The sequence below is a fragment of the Fundulus heteroclitus genome, chromosome 11 (genome assembly GCF_011125445.2).
Source record: "Fundulus heteroclitus isolate FHET01 chromosome 11, MU-UCD_Fhet_4.1, whole genome shotgun sequence".
NCBI lineage: Eukaryota > Metazoa > Chordata > Actinopteri > Cyprinodontiformes > Fundulidae > Fundulus > Fundulus heteroclitus.
In genome coordinates this window covers 31,393,498-31,416,138 of record NC_046371.1, presented here as the reverse complement: position 1 = coordinate 31,416,138, position 22,641 = coordinate 31,393,498, and the positions used below count along the sequence as shown (strand labels likewise).

At 40.9% G+C, this 22,641-nt stretch overlaps 2 protein-coding genes across 3 annotated transcripts in view; one reads left to right on the top strand and one right to left on the bottom strand.

The window, feature by feature from the left end:
* Window positions 1–9,748, top strand: part of LOC105932194 (transmembrane protein 211) — a 262,430-nt gene extending 252,682 nt beyond the window's left edge. For both annotated transcript variants that reach the window (XM_036143391.1, XM_012871234.3), the window contains exon 3: window positions 8,682–9,748. In XM_036143391.1, the coding sequence (XP_035999284.1) occupies window positions 8,682–8,908 (227 nt within the window). In that variant the 3' untranslated portion in view covers window positions 8,909–9,748. The remainder of the gene's footprint in view (window positions 1–8,681) is intronic.
* Window positions 9,749–11,015: 1,267 nt separating this feature from the next.
* LOC105932193 (spermatogenesis-associated protein 22) lies at window positions 11,016–17,446 on the bottom strand. The gene is made up of 8 exons (XM_021320860.2): window positions 17,338–17,446; window positions 16,980–17,058; window positions 13,960–14,097; window positions 13,499–13,685; window positions 12,833–13,205; window positions 12,636–12,759; window positions 12,461–12,558; window positions 11,016–11,428 (listed from the first exon to the last, which is right to left on the bottom strand). The coding sequence occupies exons 2-8, from the start codon at window positions 17,017–17,019 to the stop codon at window positions 11,237–11,239; spliced, it is 1,152 nt and encodes a 383-aa protein (XP_021176535.2). The 5' UTR covers window positions 17,020–17,058; window positions 17,338–17,446; the 3' UTR covers window positions 11,016–11,236.
* Between the last annotated feature and the right edge of the window lie 5,195 nt (window positions 17,447–22,641).

Below are 22,641 nucleotides of genomic sequence, written 5' to 3'. Positions count from 1 at the left end.
CCATCACCAGGCTTGAACCAATCTGGGTTATTATTATCAACACGCGGGACTTCACAGCCCACCTGTTCTATTCCTGGGAAGTGCTTGCTCATGTACAAAAAGACGACGATGAAGGAGGAGGAGGAGGAGGAGGAGGAAGGGGCCGCACCTGAACAGCGGTGCTGAACTAGCTTTAGACACACACGTGTAATTAGGCAGTATTCCTCCACGGTTTCAGACATAGTATGTTCCCTGCCTGGAAAAGCCAGTACCTGTTAGCGTCATCGTGTTGTTGGGAATCCGTCTGAAACTTCACCGACCGAGGCTTGACAGTGAATAATCCTGTTTGTTTCTCCCCCCCCCTCTCTGCTGGTTTGTGTTGACGTCTCTGCCTTGCAAGATAATGTGACATCAAATAGGTTTGCGGTTAGGTAAGGCCGCAGTCTAATGTGTCTTCTCTTTCATGTGTCTTTGAAGTGAACGGCACCTGACCATGATGTTTGTGTTTGGACAGCCGCCAGGCGGGAAGCTGGTTTTTGGTGGCGAGAGTCAGCGGTGGGTTCTGCTCTCTGTGGGGATGCAAGCGGCTCTGTGCATCGTTCATCTAATTTTGAGATTTTATTTTGGATCTTCACGTTTGGACGGCCATCATCTGAGTGGACGGCCGGTCTGGCTTTCTGTGTACAGGGTTTCTGCATCAAACCCACAGTGCCTTGCAAAAACGTTCGTATCACACTGAATTTCTTCATAACTATATTTACACTAGGGCTGGGCAACGATTAAAATTTTTAATCGCGAATAATTGCATAATTTGCCCGATTAATCATGATTAATCGCATTGTATGCGCAAACTCCAAGAATGAATTCAAAAGTAGTGTAAAGAGCACTTTTATTTTAATGTTCTGCTGCCATATGAACAAACGTGTTGTAACATTTGTAGCACTTATCTTATTTTATACTGGATATTTTCAACCCATCTATTGAATTTAGTGCACTAGTTGATCTTTTCTTCATAAGAGAACAGCAAGCACTGCAGCCAAAATATGGCCTTATTTGACCTGCTGTATATTAGCCAGTCCCTAAGCTTGATGTATCATGAAACTGTTGACCTTTTGGGTTTTGTGGTTTTTGTTTTATTATTACAATTAAATAATAATAATAATAATAATAATAATAATAATAATAATAATAATAACAATAATGTTATGTTCAGTGTTTTTTCGCTAATCCACCTCTTATATATTTCAATCCTTATGTAATTCACTTTTTTTTGTGTGACACACCGGAACAAACTAGTGCACATGAAGTGGAAATAAAATGCTCCACTGTTTTTAAATAAAAACAAAAGAAAACCTGGCATATGTGGCATGAATTTGTGTTTCATGCCTATTCCAGTAAGGTCTTGCCAGCTTACATGTCCCTGATGGAAAAAAGAAAAGCATTCCCACACTATGTCCCTATGTCACTATGTCCACCACCTTTCCCATCAAGGATTGCGTGTCCAGCGTGATAAACTGTTAGTTTTCAGTCCCAGAGTATTTTGCATGTAGACCAAACCTTTCAATTTTGGTCCAGCCTCACCGGACCCTTCTTCCACACACGATTGCCATGTCCCCAACATGGCTTCAGTTCATGGACTTCTTAAAGCTTCTTTTATCTTTTTTTTATTGAGTGGATGACTGATAGCCGCCCAGTTGACAGACCAGAGTTGAAATGGGTCTCCTGGCTGTCTCAAAGTCTGTGCTAGTAAACTTACTACGTTTCCAGAGGTTACATTTCATTGTGAGTCCAAGCCGCCTCTGTAAACAGGCCAGGGTCTTCCTCTTTTCCACCTTTTCTGAAGCACGTCTGCTCTCTCTCTCTCTCTCTCTCTCTCTCTGCATCTTTTCTCGAAGGCGAAAACCAACAGACTAGACCGTAGCAACGCTTGATTTAAAAATGGGCTGCATTCGCAGTGGGCAAGCCACCTATTACGTTCTGAGCTCAATTCAACCTTCCCCACTGCTAACAGGCCTCTAACGATGGCAGCAGAGTAGAAATAGAGTTTGATCCACAGCAAAATCTGAGTCACTGCTCTAAAAAAGATCTTTGATGCTTGCACAATAGATTATTTTTTTTTCCACCGCCGCATCTTGAGGAGAATAAAATTGAAGATGTCTGAGGGTATGAGATTAGGTTATATTGGATTTCAGACATTTTTGACAGTAGTAGATTACAGATTTCTACAGATGAACTGGAGTATTCGCACAGCGCGCGAGCACTGCCGTGGTTTTCTTCGTTTTTGTAATAAACTGAGCCAGTGATTTCTGTGTTAGAGGTCTGGGACGAAAGTGATTTGCTGTCACGCTTGGATGCCAGGTTATCACACACCTTCCTGCCCCACAATCCCATTCAATCTCTTTCACTCGTTTTCACCGCTGCGAGCCTATTTTACCATGCCGCCGAGCTGCTTTCCATTTCTTGCTACACCGCTGAGAACAAGATTCAAGGTTAATTCAGCTCATTAAGTTGCTAAAAGAGACTCTGTAGTTCTGTGTTCCTTGCTCTGTTTCATTTGATGTCGTTTTCCTTTTGTGCTGTCTTTGTCCTGGATACACCTATAAAACCATATTTGCCCAAAAAGGAGAAGCAAACACATAAAGGTGTTTGGCTTTCCCCGGCCAATAGAAATTCCCCTGCAGCCTTGGAGCTGCATGTGCAAAAAAAGGCCAGAACTGATCTGTTAGATCTACAATCCTTATGTGAAGCAGGCTGCACTTCTGCCACACTCATTGTGTAACCATCAGTAAACCATAAACCTCCAAATGCATCATTTTTGATACCTCTAGCTCTTCAACAAAGTCAGTATTTTTCTGAACATACCATTTACAGCATACAAATGAATATGTTTTAAACACCCTATATAAAATTGCAGAAAATATGAGGGAATGTCTTTTTTGTGGTCTTATGTATCAATTGGGATACAAAGAAAATTTTAAAGCCGGGGCGTTTTATTTATTGCTTTTAGGCTTTAAATGGTTAAGCTTCCTGCCATACTCTGGCACAGTACCTGACAACTCCTTGTCCTGATTTAGCTAACTTAAATAGTAGAATTATAAAAGCCTAAGATTAGCCTGCTATATCCTCTCCACACCTGAGTTGGATGTGTTCTAGGTATCATTGTGCTACTTAAACATCCAGTAGTGCCAACGTTTCAACCTTCTATCTGTCGAACTGAAGTGAGACTGTAGTAAATCAAGGTTGTCCCACATTATGCCACTTTCTTTGTGCAATGCACTGGCACCACTGTAGACCCTCAGCATGACTCTACCTCCACCATGCTTGACAGTCTGCTTAGGTTTGAAAGCCTTATCTTGACTCAAAGCTTGCTTCTTGCACCTGTAATCAAATGGCTCAATCTTTGTCACATCTGACCATAAAACTTATCTCCAGAAGGCATTTGGCCAGTCTGTGTGGGCGACTGCAGGTTGGCTGCTGTCGCCCACACAGACAGGCTCTACCTTCATACGGATGCCCACAGGTCATCAGTATGAAGGTAGAGCGGCTTTATAAATTAATATTAGCCCTTTTCATTAATTCCAAAACCAGTTAATGTCTGCTTGGGATAAAAAATGTCAATGTTTCAAACATCTAGCTGCTGATTTGTCGATGGATTTGGAAATTGTCCGCCTGCCTCGCATTCGTCCAACGCAACAGTGCTACTGGTGGTAAAGCAGGCCCACAGCATGGTGCAGCCACTGCCGTGCTTCACAGTTTGAATAGTTCTCAGGTTTGAAAGCCTTACCTTGACTCCTCCAAACGTACTTCCAGCTCAATTTTGGCCTGCTGTGTTTTTGTTTACAATTGTTAACATCTCTCTTTCTTCCCATGTTGACAGTGCACTCGGAGCAAGAAATGCTTTAAACGCACTAAAAGCCCCACAATCAATGTGAGCTTCTCATTGGAGTTGTGTCTCCACCCAGCAATGGGGGACAGGCAGAGCTTCCCAACCGATAAAAATGCACCGTGACCATCGTATCTTAACATATGACGTTTGTGCATTTATGCGACACACTGATCCCCTGCTACTTTGAGACTTCCCCCGATATGCTGCCTCTTGGGTCAGCGGCTAATATCAGCTCCTTATGCAGCTGTGGCCGAAACAAACCATCAGTTTGATCCCATTGCACGAACTCTTCACACGTTTTACTCCTCTCTGCGTCTTCTGCCCTTAAAAACGCAGGGCTGTTAATTTGGGGGTTTGTACACAGTCAGCTACTCGGGTCCATTAGGAGGTAAATGATTAAGGAGCTCATTGCTTCCTACTGGCTGCTTGGTTACAGCGCTGGCTTCTTTCACAGCCCCATATTTTTGTTCAAATGAGGAACTTAGCTCACCTTTGTTTTGATGATAAATCGCTGCGTGTTTCTGCCTCATAATGGCGTGAATATTTTTCTTCCCAGCTAGAGATAGTCATCTTCTCACTGTGACTAACCGGAGCCCAGTCATTCCTTTATGGGGCCAGCCAATGATGTCAGCGCACTCTGAGGTTCATTATTCATTTCGCCACGTTAAATGGATGTCCTGGTGGGACGAGCAATGAGCCTGTCCAAGCTTCAGACTCCCCGCGTGGCATCTTCGTGTCATGTCAGGCTTCTCTAGAGCCCTGGACATTCCTCTTCAGATTAGGCCACTGGGCCATGTAAGCTCCTTTAGAAACGAGTCTTGTACACCCAGCAGTGGGAACTACACTGCTGTTTCACAGTTTTCCCCCGACCTTAATTGAAGGATTGTCACAAAGTGCGTGTCACACTGTTCCGCATTCTCCATTCAGTCAGGGATAAATTCAGGCTGTGTTGATGAGGAGCGTGAACAAAACAAACAACAAAGATGCAACAAAAAGCTAATGTCAAAATCAGCCAGCTTGCTTCTTTTAATGTCAGTCAAAGCAATTTAGAATATTCAAGAGTCCTTTATTAAAAAAAAAAAACAATAAAAATACTTATTTTTTCAAATACTCCCTCCCCAAGGTATGTTTATGGAAGTCAGTACCCAGAATGCAATGTTCAGAATCTGTGTAACTTTCTTTAGAGAGATGTGGAAGTACGTTGGATGGTTTTCCTTCTTTTTTAGATGTGATGCAATAAATGAACCCATTTGGAGTCAAAGTCTGATTTGCTGTGGATTTTACAGTTTTTTTAGCCTTATTCCCTCATTAAAGGCTCGCAGAGATACTTTCTACTTCATAAAACCTTTTTTTTTATTTTTTTTTATCTGATCAAGACAACTGCCATGAACGCTTATCTGATGCTTCTTAGAGACAGCTGCCCTGATCTTACCCCTGCACTTTTTATGCTGGTATTCATGAGCTGTCTGTTAGCTTTAAATACAAACCTTACTCTGAGCACCGTCAGTGAAATGTCAGGGAGGTGGCCTTGATTTAAAAAAAACAAAAAACACTCCTCATTTATAAAGCTTGCATACTGAAACCTGTGTACGTCACTTTCCATGCAAATGTTGGGATTTATATATAAAAAAAAAAAAACTTAACGGGAAAATGTGCAGTCCTCATGGTAACTCTGACCCATGCGTACGTTCATATTGCAGCCAGACTGCATGACTCCTCGCTGATGTTCAATTTTATCTACATAAGGACTTTTCAAATAAATAAATAAAAAATGCTCATAACCCAATTCAAATCTAAAATACAAGCCCGCACAACATTTTATTTATTTTCTACCATCACATTTTTCTCCCCGATGATCCCCAGGGTGACGTGTTCCACAGATCAACAGATTATTGTCACAAGGTGTGTGGCAATCACTTTAATTGTAAACAGTCAAACACACCCATGTGTAACGCTGCTCAGTGGATGCTTTAGCACTGCTGGAAGACCTTGTAAATGGGAGAATTAGGAGGGAACGCGGTTTTAGCAATCAAAGATTTCTTGGCCAATGATGATGACAAGCCAATATGCCGCTTTAGACTCCAAGCATTGTGTTCAGCTATAACTTACAGTGGACAGTGGCTACACCCACCAGGTGCTTGGTCCTAACCCGCTCTTCAGATACCAGAACGCAGTCAGGGTGCTCAGTCAGACCCATGCAGCGCTCAGCTTCAGCTGAGCAGACGCAGCGTCCCATTAGCTTCCTAAACTGCTGTTTCTTTATCACGGGGGAAATTGTGATTGCTGTTTGAAATGCCGGATGATGCTGTGATCTGGCGTTTAAAACTGCAGTCAAGTTCACTTTTAACGAGTTCTGTTAATGTGGGCAACATCTGTGCTTTTACCTCCGATTTACACATTTAATAAACTCCTCTGTGAAAATAGCTGTTTTTTTCTCTGTGGTTGCAACTTCTCCATGAAAAAAAACAATCAGCTGACTCATTTAAATACACATCAACATCCATGTATATATAAAGAGGGCAGAACATGAGGAGGAACCAGGTACGCAAACGTTTAGACTTATCTGTAAAGGGAAATTGCGTGCTGGTGAGTGTGCATATGGTTTTATAAATCAGATATTTCTGTGGAGTTATGCATAGAATCCAAACTTTTAGATTGGATTCTACACAATGTTTCATAAATAAGGCCTCTGAGTCTTTTGGTTCCTTTTAAGTCTCTACAGATCAAAAGTGGAGTCACATGGAGAGTTAGGAAGACGCAGGTGAGCTACTGGTTTTGGTTGAGATACACAAAGCTAACAGGAAGGCTCTAACAAGAAGTCTACAGTGGCCTTATCAACTCAGAGAAGAACGCGGAAAATTTTCATAAACCATTAAGAAAACAATGTGTGAGGAGTCAGAGGGGTCTACTAACAGCCATAACAAAAGCCGCAACACTGGACGGCGCCATCTTTGTTGTTGTGAGAGTGACGCGAATGCGGGTTACAGAGGGAGGCAAAGCTACGACGTCATTGTTTAAAAAAAGCTGCGGCTCGCATGAACACGTAGGATAATGAAACTGCCCTCTTAAAATGTATCCATACTGGGACCCTGTTTCAAAAATTATTGCTTACAGTCCCCCGAAAACGCAGAGTCCATGTGGACGCACACCCTAAACGACAAAATAGCTTTGTGCATACGCATAACCGCGACTCCGTGGGGACAGAGCCTGTATGTTCACATAATTATGCAAAGTCCTTCAATCAACTGACAGTGGATTCAACCATTTTTTTTCTTTTCATTTTTAGTACATGACACCACAAATGAAAACATCCAAATATTGTTGCACTAAAATGTACATCAGTACAGAGATGTTTGAAAAACGGTTTCTCCTGTGGTAAAACGATTGAAGACTTCGGCTACAGAAACGGCGACACTGAACAAAACAAACTCCGCAGATGCCTGTTCTTAAACAAATCATAGTTTGCTCTGTTTCACCGTGATTCTGCTCTGTTTCTCTGGCTAACAATCTTACCCATAGTCCTTAGAGTGTACCCTGGGTTTCACAGAGAACTTCCTACCTCTGCATCACCAATAGCTGTTTACTGCCCTCACAAGCCATTGATCTGATCCTACACACCTATGCCATCACAGCTGTTGCATGAATACGGATCCCCAGAGCGTGAAGCCGCTACCTTTGAACGAAGCAAACCTGACTTCTCCTAAAATCAATATAGAGTGATGAAAGAAATGTTTGTAGGGTTTTTTTTTTTCTAAGAATGACTTACTATGAAAAGCTATGTTTTTTCAGTAACATCAGCTCTAAAAGTCCTCTGACACCATAGAAATGTAATGGAAACTTCTCAGACTGACTGGGTAATCTGTGGCACAGTCAACAACGGGAGACTTGGCTCGGTTTGTAAAGGTGAGCCGCTCTCAGGCGCTGTGGGTGCGGACGGTAATCTCTGAGGAAGCTGATCCCTGTGCAGGTTAAAAAGGTTTCACTTGATGTCAAATGCGTTTATTTCTTCACCACATCCCATAACATAAACACAGTATAATGAAATCAGAGGTTAGCAAAAGGTTTAATTATTTTGGAAAAACCCAGGTTGTGATTTACTTTTGTATATTTTATACATTAAATTATATATATATTAAGTCTAAGTAGCAAAACCTCTGTTAATGGTGTTAAAGCACAGATGATCTATTTAAATTAGAAATTGCTGGCAATTTAAGCAAGCCCTCTACTGCCACCAAGTGGCACATAGTTGGTATAACAATAACGCTATAGTGTATACAGCCTTTGGATATAACGTTTCCTATACATCAGGTTTCTGGAGGTTTCATGACGTAAAAAAAGAAGTCATTTTTATATGAGTATTTCTTAAATGTAAGACCGATATGAATATGGGACAAATTACTAAAGTGACTTAATTTAGTGGTTTAACAGAGCCTACTTGTCTTAAAACGTCAAGTTACAGTTAGAATATGAATAATTTTGAGCCAAATTTCTGCTGAAAGTGGTTTAATGTTGGATAAACTAAGTGATCAAGTAACAAAACATAACACTTTTCTAAAAGTAATTTAAGACTAAATATAAAACATCTGGATGTTTTGCAGATTTGAGAAGATTAAATGAGAAGATTAAATTTAAAAATATATTCGATATAAAAAGGCTATTATTCATTTAGTGGAAAATGCAAACTACTCATTACACCTGAAATTCTGCAAAGACCAAAACATTTCACAGATAATGAGTTTATCCTTGAAATGCATTTGTGTAAACATTTCTCTTTTTTTTATGCGGTCTAATCGCCCCTATTCTTCTGTCCCTGCAGTGTTCATCATGGCTACCGGTCTACTGGTGTACCCCTTCGGCCTTAACTCCTCCCTGGTCCGATCTTTCTGCGGAGACGCCGACATCTACTACGCCGGCGAGTGCCAGATCGGCTGGGGCTACATGCTGGCCATTGTTGGAGTCATGCTCACCGTTTTCCTGCCCTTCTTTGCCAAATATGCCCCGAAGGAGCAGCTGTCCCCCACCCCTTTGCCCACCCTCTTATAGTTCTGTCTCGTTTTTTCCTCTTGACCACTTCGTACGGCCGGGACCTGATGTCCTGCAGAGACGGCTGCAAAGCTCCAGAGGAAGCCCCGCTCAGCGATAACCCCGGCTGAAAATACAGAAAAACAAACGCTGTCTTCCTGCATCTGTAATGTTAGTAACTCAAATTTAAGTCATTTAGAATGTTTTTTTTTGTTTGTTTTTTTAAAAATGTTCAGTTAACAAAACCTGCAAACTTAAACGGTGAACTTGGTTTCATGTTTTGTTTTTTTTCGTGGCACCGCCTGTGACGATCTGAAAGGGAGCATGATGCTATGTGGCTCTGTGGCTTCGGCCACGCTAATGTTTCACTGCAAGTTTTTTTGTTTTTAAACCAAGAAAGCTTGATAACGAGGCAATAAAGACAGTGTACGGATTTAAGGAAATGTTGAGGATACAGACGGACGTATCGGAACCTTAAACGAGTTGTCTCTAAAATCCATTGGTCAGTGTGGTCAGGAATAAAACACAAGGGAACTCTGAAGTGCTAAACCACGCTTTGGAATAAGAACTTTGATCCTCTGAAGGGTATTTTCCATCAGACCTTTTGTTTCTCGCCCCTCCTGTCTTGTGACCTGAAAGTGAACCAAGTGGGGGTCGGCACGACGTTCGGCTTTCAAAGACCGACTTCTGTCTTTGATGCGAGAAGAGGACCAGAGACGCGGCGGCAAAGCTGCTGAAAGGATCGTTTCTAAATCAGCCTCCTCATCAAGGAGGAGGTAAATCGTAACAGATGGTTGTTTCAGAGCAGCGTTGCGATAAAAGAGAAACAGACAGCAAAAAAAAATAAAAATAAAAAAAAAATAGAGAAATTGTTAGAGACGCTGGTTGTTTTTACCCCCCCAGATTAGTTTGTGTCATGTAGTTAGCTTGTTTTCTCTGCCTACAACGCCCAGTACTAAACTTCAATTCAGGAAAGAAAGCGTTTGCGAAAAACGCCAGATGTGGGGATTGTGTCTAAAACTGCATGAAAACGTGGCTTTTGGTGACGGCAGATCAACTGATCCAGATTTTAAATGTGATCCGACCAACTCGTGCCTTTTAACTTCACAAAGACAAGTTTCGTACAGTTATCAGGTAAGGATCGCTGTCTCGGCTGAAAGCTGAGGACTCCGTCGTGTGATGTGACGTGTTTCTCTCCTCTCTTTTCCCTCTCAGTGCTTTAAGTGTTTTTATGTACTCCGCGCAGTGTGTCCTCAGCCACGTTTGGGGCAAATGTAGCCGAGAGGAAAGCAAACGCACTTGTTTTGAACGATCCCCTGAAACCCTTCTGCGAATTATGGAGAAGAGGAGAACGGCTCAAGCTGCTTCGTTAAGAGGTTATAACGCTCTGCTATCATCGATTCCCGCCATCCTTTTTTTTTTTTTTTTTAAATTAACTCAGCGGTAGACTAGAAAAGGATTTTACATTTTTAGCCAGCACATGTTTTAAAATGATGTGTAGAAGGTACTCCACTAACAGGCTGATGTGTCGGTGGGTTTTTGATCATCAGTTTCTGGTGCGAATATCAATTCATCGTTTCTGGACACTGCCAACTGCATCAAGCCCGCCCTTTGTTTTTGTTTTTTTGCTTTTATGAGCGTATTCGTATGCAGTTTTAGGCTGATGTTTTACTTTTAGACTCCCAATTTGGACTCCTTATGCTGACAAAAACTGAAATATTGACATAACTATGTTGCCATTTATTGGAAAGATGATGGAAATCTGAAATGTAGGGTAACTGGACCTCATACTGTGCTTGACTGAGGTTACTGGATTGGATCTATTCCCTTATTTGTTGGACGGTTGTGTGTAAAGTCTCAGCACTGGTGAAAAAAAAAAAAAAAAAAAAGGATTTTTGTAGAGAAAATATGTTGTTGTTGTTTTTTTTTCATTGTGGTATTAGACTGTAAATAAACTAACTGTTGTTGATATCACATTATTCCTAACTGCCCCGTCGCTGGATGATACTTTTTCAGATGACCGATTTGTGTTAGCTTTAACCGAATTCATTTGTTTGTTGTTTTGTGGCATTTCTTTGTAATAAAAAGAATTTCATAACTTCTAAAAGCAGACGCTTGACTTTCCGTTGAAGTTTGGCTCAAATCAAATTTATGTTTGTTCACAGAAAACAACAAAAAACACTGAAGGAGAACACGTAACTGTTAGCTGGTTTTAACCGTACGGAGGCAGCATCCTTTCAGGGAAAACGGCAAACATCAACAACTATTAAAGCTACCGTCTCAGCAAACTGCAACGTGCAGAAACGTTCCCGTGAACCTGAAACTTTGACCCACTGAGACAGCTGCTGCTCAAACTTCGCTGAATACTTTGACCACGCCTCTCATTTCTGCATCCGAGACCTTGACGGCTTCCAGGGCGTTCCTCTGCTCTGACGGCAGGGCGGCTCTCACCGACACGCATATCAGGACGTCTCTGCCGCGGTCGTAGTTGCCGACGCAGCGATGGACCTGGCCTCGGATCAGGCGTGGCAGCACCTGCTCCTGGTAGACGTCCAGTCGGGAAAAAACACAAACAGTGATGTTTGTTCATTGAACTGTGGTTTTATGTTCAAACTGACAGTGAAGAGTTTGACTTGATGGAAGAACGTAACGGTGAACGTGAGCGTGCTGCAGAGCTATCCATACTCCTCTCAGTTTCTCACATCCTCGCCTTTACGGTCAGACTTCAACGTATTTCAGTGAGACTCGCAGAATACGGGTTCTAAATGAAAATGTCAAAACTGTGGTGCCCATTTCTATTCAGTCCCTTAAGACTGCACTTTATAGAACCACCTTTCTCTGCAATTACAGCAGCAAGTGTTTAGGTTTATGTCTCTGCCAGCTTTGCACATCAACAGACTGAAATCTCAGGCCTTTCATATGAAAACAGACTTTGACCTAAACCATTCCGGTGTAGTTCTGGCTGTAAGTTTAGGTTTCCTTCCAGTATCACCCTGTATTTAGCTCCATCCATCTCAGCGTCACCACTGATCAGCTTCGCTGTCCCAGCTGAAGGAAACTTAGGCTTAGACAAAATTTATTGTCATTTTCTATGTGCAGAGTGCATACAAAACGAAATTTCGTTGCCTACAGCTTACGACAATGTAACGAGATTGTAATTGAAATAAGATAACGTTACAATATAAAGTGAATGCTGACCAAAGTGAAACTTCAACCTCCAACCATTAAATTAAATTACAATCCAGGCCAACGGGCTGCACAGAATTTTATTTCGAGGTGTCAAGGTCAAAGGGGGCTGAATGCAAATGCGCACCACACACTTTAGATTTTGGTTCGTTTTCCTTCCCCTTAATAATTATGTGTTATTTTGTTTTGGTCTAAGACATAAAACCCAAATGAACACACTGAAGCGCGTGTTAGTCATGACACATTTTTAAAAAAGGTTATGAATTATGAATACATTTGCGAGGCAGTGTATTATTTTCATTTAGCTCAGATAAACAGGATAAATCCTATTGATTGTAGCTTTCTAAACATAGATATGAATTTGTTTCCATCGTATTTCAAACTCACATTTTCATAGAACACACACTGCAGCACATCCTTCCCGTCCCTCATGAGGAAGTTCTTGGCTCCGTAGCGCCCCAGTGTGACGGCAGAGTCCAGAGTAGCTGCGGGAAAAGCGCGTCCTGTTTAAAGGTGTTCACACATATCTAACGTTTCACAAAGGAGCAGCAAGTTCTCTCACCAAATATCTCAAACAAGTAAGGAATTTTGTCTTTGAACTGGCTCCAGTGTCTCATTCCATTAATGACTGTAGTCAGGATCCTCAGGGAGTTCTCCATAGCCGGCTTCACTGGACTCGCTTCCGGCTGGAAACGAAAACAAAACAAATGATGGGAAATGATCGGTCAGACTTCTGCATGTTTTGACGTAACTTCCTACCTGATACTTGGCTGGCCGAGCCGTCGGAGGCTGGGTTGAACTCTTTTTTACAAAGGATGTCTGTTGCTCAAAGCTGCTGGTAAATTTCCAGGACTTGTTAGGCTGCTGTGCGGCCTGGGCAGAGGGCCTGCTGGGTGGTGCCTGAGGAGGAGGAGGAGGAGGAAGAGGCCTCGGCTGCTGGGAATATTGACGCGCAGGGACGGTTTGTTTGGAGGTGGACTGCTGAGCCATCTGAGAGAAGCCAGGAGGGTGTGTTGGCTGGCTTTTTGAGTTCTCCTTGCCATACGGATGTTGGATTCTGCCGTGCCTGGAACTACCACCAGAGCTGGAATCCCAACGTCCAACTGGATTGCTGGTTTGGCCCATCACAGAGCTGAAGCAACACAATGATCACATCTAATATTATTACTATCAAGGTAATAATGTTTGTAAAATCCCAAAGTAAGTTTCGTCATTTTGAATGAAAAAAAATAAATATTACCTTCATTTGCTTTTCATACAAAGTTACTCTTTCCCAAACACTTTTCACAATAATCTGAGTGTAACATTAGCATTCCACAGACCGTTTTCATTTCATTGTTTTGATGTCATAAAATTGTTGCTGTGCCTTCAAATCTTTTGACAAGCCAAGGTAAGACACACTGATGGTCAGACGGTGAAAAGCACCTCTTGGCCCCAGCTTTGTAGGGATGTGGTAACGGTGCGTAGGCTCTCGCCGCTGAAGGTCCAGGAGCAGGTCTGCTGCTGCCATACTGCTGGGCTTTAGCCGGCTCTGCGACTCCTTTTCTGTTCCACTGATGGCTCTGAGGAGCGCTGGAAAAAGAATCTGAGACCTGGTAACCTCCATATGTACCTAAAAGGAAACGCAGCACATCCGAGGAGGTAAATCCTGCAGTCATGTTAGTATTTTCTACATTATTGTAACGCACATGAATACGATGGACTCAGCAGAGGATGAGGAAACAAGGGGGATTACAGACTCAATGTGTAAGACATGAAAATGCATTCGATATTTAATTATTATAAACATTTAAAAACATCTCAATGGTATTGATGGTTAACGTTTTTCTGAGGATGTGCTGCCCCCTAGTGGCAGCAACGTGACAATAAGCTGTGAGAGTGATCACCTGAGGGGCCGAGAGGAGCGGCTGGACCGGTGCTGGCCATGAATTCACCTGGGGAGAAGAATTCATTCTCCCCAGGAACAGATTTCAGAGGAACCCTGTTTCTCTTCCTCTGGTTAAAGAGCGACACAGGGAGGTAGCCTAGCGGAGAAAGCAAAAGAAACACCTATGAACACAAGACAACCATGACAATTTGCCGGGGTGGGGGTAAAACTATTGTTTGTCAAACTGTGTAAGAAAACATGTATGATACACGCAAAAACATTTGTGAAGTGACATCTGTGGGTTTTTGGTAAGCACCATGCACCAGCCTTTGTGGGAAGACGTCACATACATAGTATCCTGGAAACAAAACACCACAAAAGCAGACTCTTAATGTCCAAGAACATGTATAACATGTAGTGTATTCAAGGTCACCGTCAACCATCTCAACTTCTCCTGCTGTGAAAATTGGGGAGGGGGGAGGGGTTTCTCAATTTCATTTAGCTTTTTGTTCAATTAAATAACAAAAGTTCCATCATGGGTGTATTCCTAGCCTTTCCTATCTTTTAAAAACTGTAACATTCAATTCAATTCTGTTCAAAAACACATTATTACTCCCAAAGGGAATTTAAATGCTGGTGTAACTCGGGGGTTTCTTCAACAAGTTGTTGTAGATGCTGATGGCTGCAGGCAGGAAGGATCTCCTGTCTCTCTTACAGCAGATCTGGAAAAGCCTCTGACTGAAGACTGTTGCTGTACAGCAGCCTGATGAAAGGGATGCTGAGGGTTATCCATAAAGTTCTTCATTTTACGAAGAATCCATCTATACACGGTGATGTCCAGAGGTTCTAGACAGGTCCCCAGAACAGAGCCAGCCTTCATCAGATTGTTAGCAGCTTCTTCAGGTCAGTTGCTCTGCTGCAGCTACCCCATCGGATGACGACACAGATGATCACACTCAGTTTTATAGAAGATCTGCAGCGTCTTGCTGCAAACCCTGAAGGACCTAAACTCCCTCAGGAAGTACAGTCTGCTCTGCTCCTTCTTGTAGACAGCTTCACAGGTGTGTCTCTGGTTTTATACTCTTATACTGGTTTTATTTATACTCTTCCACTTCTTCTCTCAGGATGATAATGGTGCCGAATCTATGCCTGAAAACCTCAATCGTCTCCCCTGTTTTATTCCCATTCAGGATTACCCAGCATAAACGGATATAAAAATAAGTAAAATGTTCTTAAAATGTGTGTTTTTGTCCTAGATTTGAGCAGGTACATAATATTATCTGCCTATGGAATGAGTATTTTGACCCCTAAAATAAGATAATTAGACATCCTGCACTTGAAATAAGATGATGGAGATGAGTTGTTCCTATTTTGAGTGCATGAATCTTATTCCATTGGCAGATCATCTTATTTACCTGCTCAAATCAAGGACAGATACACTCATTTTAAGAAAATGTTACTTATTTTTAGTTCCGTTTTTGCAGTGTAGATGATTGCTTCCACACCATGACACAATGTGTTTTTCTTATCCTAATAGGTTTTAGATGGAGAGCATTCTTATTTAAAAGGGGAAAATCAACTCTAACTTACAGGAAAACAAAGCGAGAGACTCCCACTCTGTTCACATTGAACTGCTTTACATGAATTGATTGGTACAACCAATATGATCTTTTGACTGTGGGGAATATAGGACTATAAAATGTGGATACTAAGGGACCCGATCTTAAGTAGCCTGGGCCTTTCGAAAACAAGGAATGATCTATTTTCAAACGTGCAGGAATTCTCCTCGTCCTTGTGGAAAGAAAGCGATCCCTGTTAACTCCACCGAGGCTGTCCTAAAACAAGTTCACCACACTTTAGATGGAACAGGACTTTGACGATAGCTTCTGATTCTGATCTGAAGGGTTTATACTTCAATGTGGAAACGGTTATTCACTCTGCTGTAAAATAACGTTAAAAATCAGATGCCAACTTCGGTGTCACAAGGAAAAGCCCTGTTGATGATAACTAGTGAAGCTGGAACCTTAGGCAAAAGCCTAGCGTTTCCATTTAGACATTTTGCTTAGTGAAATAAAACCCATCATGATTTAGGTTTTTTGTTTGTACTTTTCTGGACGGATTAGATTCCACTGTCACCAGTCTCCATCCAATCAGCTGTCACCTACCTGCCACCACTCTGCTCACCTGTTCTCCTGCTTACATATACCTGCCTCATTCATCCACTCACTGCCAGAACGTCTCGTCGTGCCTCTACCGGGTCCTGTGTGCTCAGCCAGCTGGACTCTGGTGCTCTGTTCCTGTTCAGCCCTCACTGATGTATGCTGCCAGTGTCTGCGAGCTGCACCAGTCTGCCTTGTTTCCCTGTGAGTTCCAGCCGCTTGCTCTGCCCCCATCGCCCGATCTGGTGATTCCTCTGCCCCCATCGCCCGATCTGGTGATTCCTCTGCCCCCATCGCCCGTTCTGGTCAGCTCCTACCTTCCTCACTGGTCTGATCCTGCCTGCTATTCCTGCCCTGGCTTGGTTCACGTCATTACCCGCATGTGTTGTTCTCCTGCCCTTTAGCATCTTCTGCCAGTACTCATCCTTCTTCAATAAACCTTTTTTTTTTTTTTAAAACGCAACTCAGTGTCAGGTTGAAATATCGGGTTCTTCGACCATTGTTCATTACATAAAAGAATCTGAAGGAAACAGAAACTAAAGGTGACCAGATCTAAGCATCTTACTTTGAACACCTTGGATTGTGCTGTGTTCACGCTGACGTCGGCAGCGAGATGAAAATTACTTCTGTAATCCTTGTGCAGCCATTACCCCACACTTATTTATAATACACACATCATTCATTTATAAATTGCAATAACTTGAAAAATATGTCATGTCCTTAGTTTGAATTGTAGCAAAATTGTCAATACTGTACAAAGAATGATTCACAATTGATATTTTCTTTGGTCACAAGCAAAAAAGAAAATGTAATTTTACTTAAACAACTATGAGATTGGATTCTATTTTTTGTAAAGGAGAAAAAAATATTTTGGACAAACCTGTCGTTCCTTGGTCTGGTTGCTGTTCCTGTCTCCACATTTTGGTTACCAAATACCTTCTAGTCCTCTCCGCTAGCACCTGGTATCATTAGCAGAACAAGACATTTATAGCCAGTTCTGGTAAGTGTTGGACAAAAATATTACAAATACTCAATTATACCAAGTTTTAAAAGTCCGTATTAAATATTTCTACTCACTTCTTCAAAAGTTTACTGCCACAGACCTTAAGCTAACATGCTACCTTTGACAAGCTTGTAACACATGTAAAATGTAGCAAGTGATAACTTTTAATATCCCCTATCGATTTAAATAATTAGTGTACATGAATTACAACCTGCTCTCACTACCAATAACTTACCGAATGACCAGAGAGATAATGGCGTTAATAATGCAGTTTTTCAGTTAAGTGCCCGGGAAAGAGGAAGGCTCCGCTCCCCTAGCTCGCGCCACCCGCGACGATGATGCGTTCAATGTCCACATGTCGGCTCGGGGATCAGAAATACCACGGGATGCTGCTTGCTAATTTCAACTCGAGAAATTCTCTGATTCATTGACTTTGTAACGAAATTAATAGGGGCAAAAAATATGGGACTCGTAGTTTTAAAACAGGATTTTATTTCCTGTCTTAAAATAATAAAAGCAATGATGCAGATTTTTTTTTTTACTTAATTTTTTTCACTAAGGCATTTAAATATTTAAATAAAACATCGTCATTTAATTTTGTAATCTACTCATTTGAAAGTGAAAAACAGATCATTAGAGAGCGAAAAAAGCGTGACACTAGGAAATCCTTGATAAAAGTGCTCATCCCACCTATGACCCTCCTCTGTGTATGGAGTCAAATTAAAATATTCAACATATAAAGATCCCAGGCCTCTGGAAGAGGACCCTAAAATATATATATATATATATATATATATATATATATATATATATATATATATATATATATATATATATATATATATATATATATATAATATATATATATATATATATATATATATATATATATATATATATATATATATATATATATATAAAGCATGTTTTTATACATTGTTTGACTTTGTGGCTATTTTGGGTGGCAATGGCGTCACACCTTACACTGTGAAAGACTGGAACACCAAAAAAAAAACTTATGGTATTTATTCACTCTAAATTGTGTTTGCTTATATTAGATCCTTACTAAACAAGTTGTTATAGTGAACCTTCTCACTGTTTCAATAAATAAACGTAATGTTAAGACTTATCTTCTCAAAAAATCTTGACATAAGTGAATTGTGGGTTGCAAAGGCCTTACATTTTAAATTAGTTTAGATTTCGTAGCAATTAATCAACAATATCAATTCACTTTTAATAAATTCGGATGTCACATCCTCAGTACCCAATCCCACTTGAGGACTTGATCAGCTTGGTTTGAATTTTCACTGGTTGGATGGAAAGATTCTTACACTTTTCCCTTGCTTTCAGTAAAGGACATCTTGACTGCTTGAAAATATTGTCAACCTTGAAAACTCAACTCTTAGTTTAGGAAACATTATTTGAAACTATAATTGGCAAGCAACACGTGGCACTTCTGTAAAGCAGCTAACTGCCAGCTAGTTCCCCAGCGGATAGCTTGACTAATGAACCGGCTAATATTGGTTTCTTATATGAGATAACACAAGTACTCAAATCTTAACATTCTTAGAAAACAAGTTAGTGAACTCAGTCCTATAATTTTTTTATACAGTTTTTCCATTAAATCAAAATAACAGTAAAAATTGTTATGCATAACAACAACTAATATGATTGTGATTATAAATTGTTTTAGCAGCTGTTGGATTGATTGCTGTTTAACTGTTTCAAATGAAGTTATCAGATGGTGTTATTAATTTTTTTTTATCATAGCCGTGTAAATAAATTTTCATACATAAAAAAAATATTTAGAAGGTGAAATCACTTTCCAAGGCTAAACACAAAATGTTGTTTTTAGATGAAGGTTTTTATTGTTAAGGGGGGTAAAAATCCAGTCCTACATGGCCCTGTGTGGAAAGATGACTGCCCCCCAGTAAAACATAAAATGGGAAACCTTCTCTAGCCACACACCCCCACACACCTGATTACTGCCACACCTGTTCTCGAGCAAGAAATCACTTCAATGGAATTTGCTTGACAAAGTGACTTACACCAAAACATCCTCAAAATCTAGACCTCATGCCGAGATCCAAAGAAATTCAGAAACAAATGAAAAATAATTCAGCGTGGAAAGGGTTACAACGCCATTTCTAAAGCTTTGGGAGTACCACAGTTAGTATGGCCCAATTTGTCCAAATTTTCCCAGAACACATCTTGATGATCCCCAAGAGTTTTGGGAAAATATTCTGTGGACTGGTGTGACAAGTTGAACTTTTCGGAAGGTGTGTGTCTCTTTATATCTCACGTAAAAGCAGAGGTGGGTTGAGTAAACAAGAATTGTACTCAAGGGTAGCACCATTTCCACATAAAAGTACCCAACCAAGAAATTACTCAAGTAAGACTAATAAAGTATTTCGTAAGAAGGCTACTCAATTACTGAGTAACTAATCATAACAACTGACTTAATAAGTGTATATCACTTTCAGTGTGTATCAATTATCAGTCAGCTAAACACATAAGGCAAGGCAAGGCAAACGTATTTGTATAGCACATTTCAGTACAAAGACAATGCAAAGTGCTTTACATAATTGAAATATAGAAAAATAAAACAGAATAAAAGCAAGTTGGAATAAAATGTAGAAACAAAATAAAGCATTGGAAAATAGAAACTAAAAAGCAAAAGTTGAACTACTGATGTTTCTGTAAAACAGTTTAACTAGAACAGTCAAAGGCAATCCTAAACAAATGGGTTTTTAACCTTGATTTAAAAGAACTCAGGCTTTCAGCACTTTTACAGTTTTCTGGAAGTTTGTTCCAGATAAGTGGAGCATAGGAGCTAAATGCTGCTTCTCCATGTCTGGTTCTGGTTCTGGCTCTGCAGAGTAGGCTGGAGCCAGGAGACCTGAGTGGTCTGGAAGGTTGATGCACAAGTCTGTGAGGTATTTAGGTGCTAAGCCATTCAGGGATTTAGAGACTAACAGAAGTATTTTAAAGTCTATTCTCTGAGATACAGGGAGCCAGTGTAAGGACTTTAGAACTGGGTTCATGTTCTCTACTTTCTTAGTCTCAGTGAGGACGCGGGCAGCAGCGCTCTGGATCAGCTGCAGCTGTCTGATCCACTTTTTAGGCAGACCTGTGAAAACACCGTTGCAGTAATCAGTTCGACTAAAGATAAATGCATGGTTTGTTTTTCCAGATCCTGCTGAGACATCAGTCCTTTAATCCTGGAAATGTTCTCCAGGTGATAGAAAGCCGACCTTGTCATTGTCTTTAGATGCTTTTGGAAGTTCAAGTCTGAGTCCATCACTACTCCCTGATTTCCGGCCTGATCAGTGGTTTCTAGCTGAAATTACTGAAGCTGTGTGCTAACTTTTGATCTCTCCTGTATTAGTCCAAAAATTATTACTTCAGTTTTGTTTTTATTCAATTTAAGAAAATTTTGCCACATCAATGCATAGATTTCTTCTAAGCATTTACTCAGTGCTTGAACTGGTCCATAGTCACCTGGTGACATGGTGATGTAGAGCTGTGTGTCGTCTGCATAGTTATGGTAGCTGATGTTGTTTTTTATGAACTGAGCTAGAGGGAGCATGTAGATATTAAAGAGGAGGGGACCCAGGATGGACCCTTGGGGAACCCACAGGTGATTTTTGTCGTCTCTGATGTAAAGTAACCTACTGACAAAAAAGTCCCTGTCCTTTAAATAGGATTTAAACCAGTTGAGAGCTGTACCAGAGAGGCTGACCCAGTTCTCAAGGCGTTCTAACAGAATGGAGTGATCAACAGTATCAAATGCTGCTCTGAGGTCCAATAGTACCAGCACGGTGGTTCTTCCACAATCTGTATTTGTATTGATGTCATTAAACACCTTGATAAGGGCGGTCTTTGTACTGTGGTGAGCACAGAAACCTGACTGAAAAACGTCAAAGCGGCAGGTCATTGACAAGAAGGTGTTTAATTGTTGAAACTTTTTCAATAATCTTACTGATAAAGGGGAGGTTTGAGATGGGCCTATAGTTTTGCAGAGGTAGTTTGTCCAAATTGTTCTTTTTCAGCAGTGGTTTGATAATTGCTGTTTTAAGGAACTGGAGGAAAACACCTGACAGAAGGGACGTGTTTATTATCTGAGTCAAATCAGACGCTATGACAGGCAAAACTTTCTTAAAGAAAGCTGTGGGTAGAACATCAAGGAAGCATGAAGAGGAACTTAGCTGCTGAATGATCTGCTCTAAGCTTTTGTAGTTTATTTGGCTGAATTGGGACATTTTGTCAAGCTAAGTTCTAGTTGGAGACAGCTTTGGTTCTGGAGTTCATAAGGATGTACAAACTGATCCTCTAATCTTTAGGATTTTCTCAGTAAAGAAGTTGGCAAATTCATTACAGGCCCTGGTGGAATGGAGTTCAGAAGCACAGACACAGGAGGATTTGTTAACCTGTCGACTGTGGCAAATAAGGCAGAAGTATTATTAATGTTTTTGTTGATGATGTCAGAGAAGAAAGATTCTCTTGAATTTTTCTGTTGTAAGTTATATCTGTAAAGTCTCTCTTTATAGACTTCATAGTGAACTTGGAGTTTAGTCTTTCTCAACCTGCGTTCAGCTTTTCGACACTCCCTTTTTTCACTTCTAACTGCTGAAGCATTTCTCCAAGTAGATTTTTTCTTCCCAGAAACAACCTTGACTTTAACTGGAGCAATGCAGTCAATGATATCTGAGACTTTAGAATGAAAGTTATCTACTAGTTCATCTACTGAGTTGCAGCCCAAGGTTGAAATAGCAGAGTAAGCATGAATAAAAGTTTCCATGGCATTGTCCTTAAAGATGCGTTTTCTTATGATGTCCCTTTGGCTAAATGAGTCACTGGAAATGATGCTTTCAAAGGTAACAGAAAAGTGATCAGATAGGGCAAAATCAGTTACATTGACCTTGGAAATGTTTTAGACCTTCAGTGATGATCAAGTCTAAAATATGTCCCTGTTTGTGCATTGGCTGTTTAACATGTTGAGTTAAACCAATGTTTCTAAGTGTGTCAAACAGTTCTTTTTCACTTCTGTCTTCAGGATTGTCAACGTGAGACGAAGTCTCCCACAATAATTAAACAGTCATAATCAACGCATATCACAGATAGGAGGTCACTAAGATCATTAAAAAATTTTGATGTGGACTTAGGAGGCCTGTAAACATTCAGAAACATAGTTCGTACCGGGCTCTTTACCTGGAGAGCCAAATATTCAAAAACACCCTCTTACATTTTAGTGAATCATTAAACAGGGCTGAACAGTGTCGCAGTGGGTAGCACTGTTGCCATGCAGCAACAAGGTCCTGGGTTCAAGTCCTATCCTTGCCCAGGGTCTTTCTGCATGGAGTTTGCATGTTCTCCCTGTGCATGTGTGGGTTCTCTCCAGGTTGGTTCTCTCTGGGTACTCCCAAAGAGAGGTTGATTGGCCTCTCTAAATTCTCCTTAGGTGTAAGTGCGCGCGAGAATGGTTGTTTGTCTCTGTGTTGCCCTGCGATAGACTGGCAACCTGTCCAGGGTGTACCCT

What these genes read in the sequence shown, in the direction of transcription:
- LOC105932193 (XM_021320860.2), bottom strand. Translation starts at nt 17,019, where the DNA reads ATGTGGAGACAGGAACAGCAACCAGACCAAGGAACGACAG. An exon ending in ACCAGACCAAGGAACGACAG is followed by an intron (nt 14,098 to 16,979) that starts GTTTGTCCAAAA and finishes TTTCTCCGCTAG; the next exon opens with GCTACCTCCCTGTGTCGCTC. An exon ending in CGCTCCTCTCGGCCCCTCAG is followed by an intron (nt 13,686 to 13,959) that starts GTGATCACTCTC and finishes GTTTCCTTTTAG; the next exon opens with GTACATATGGAGGTTACCAG.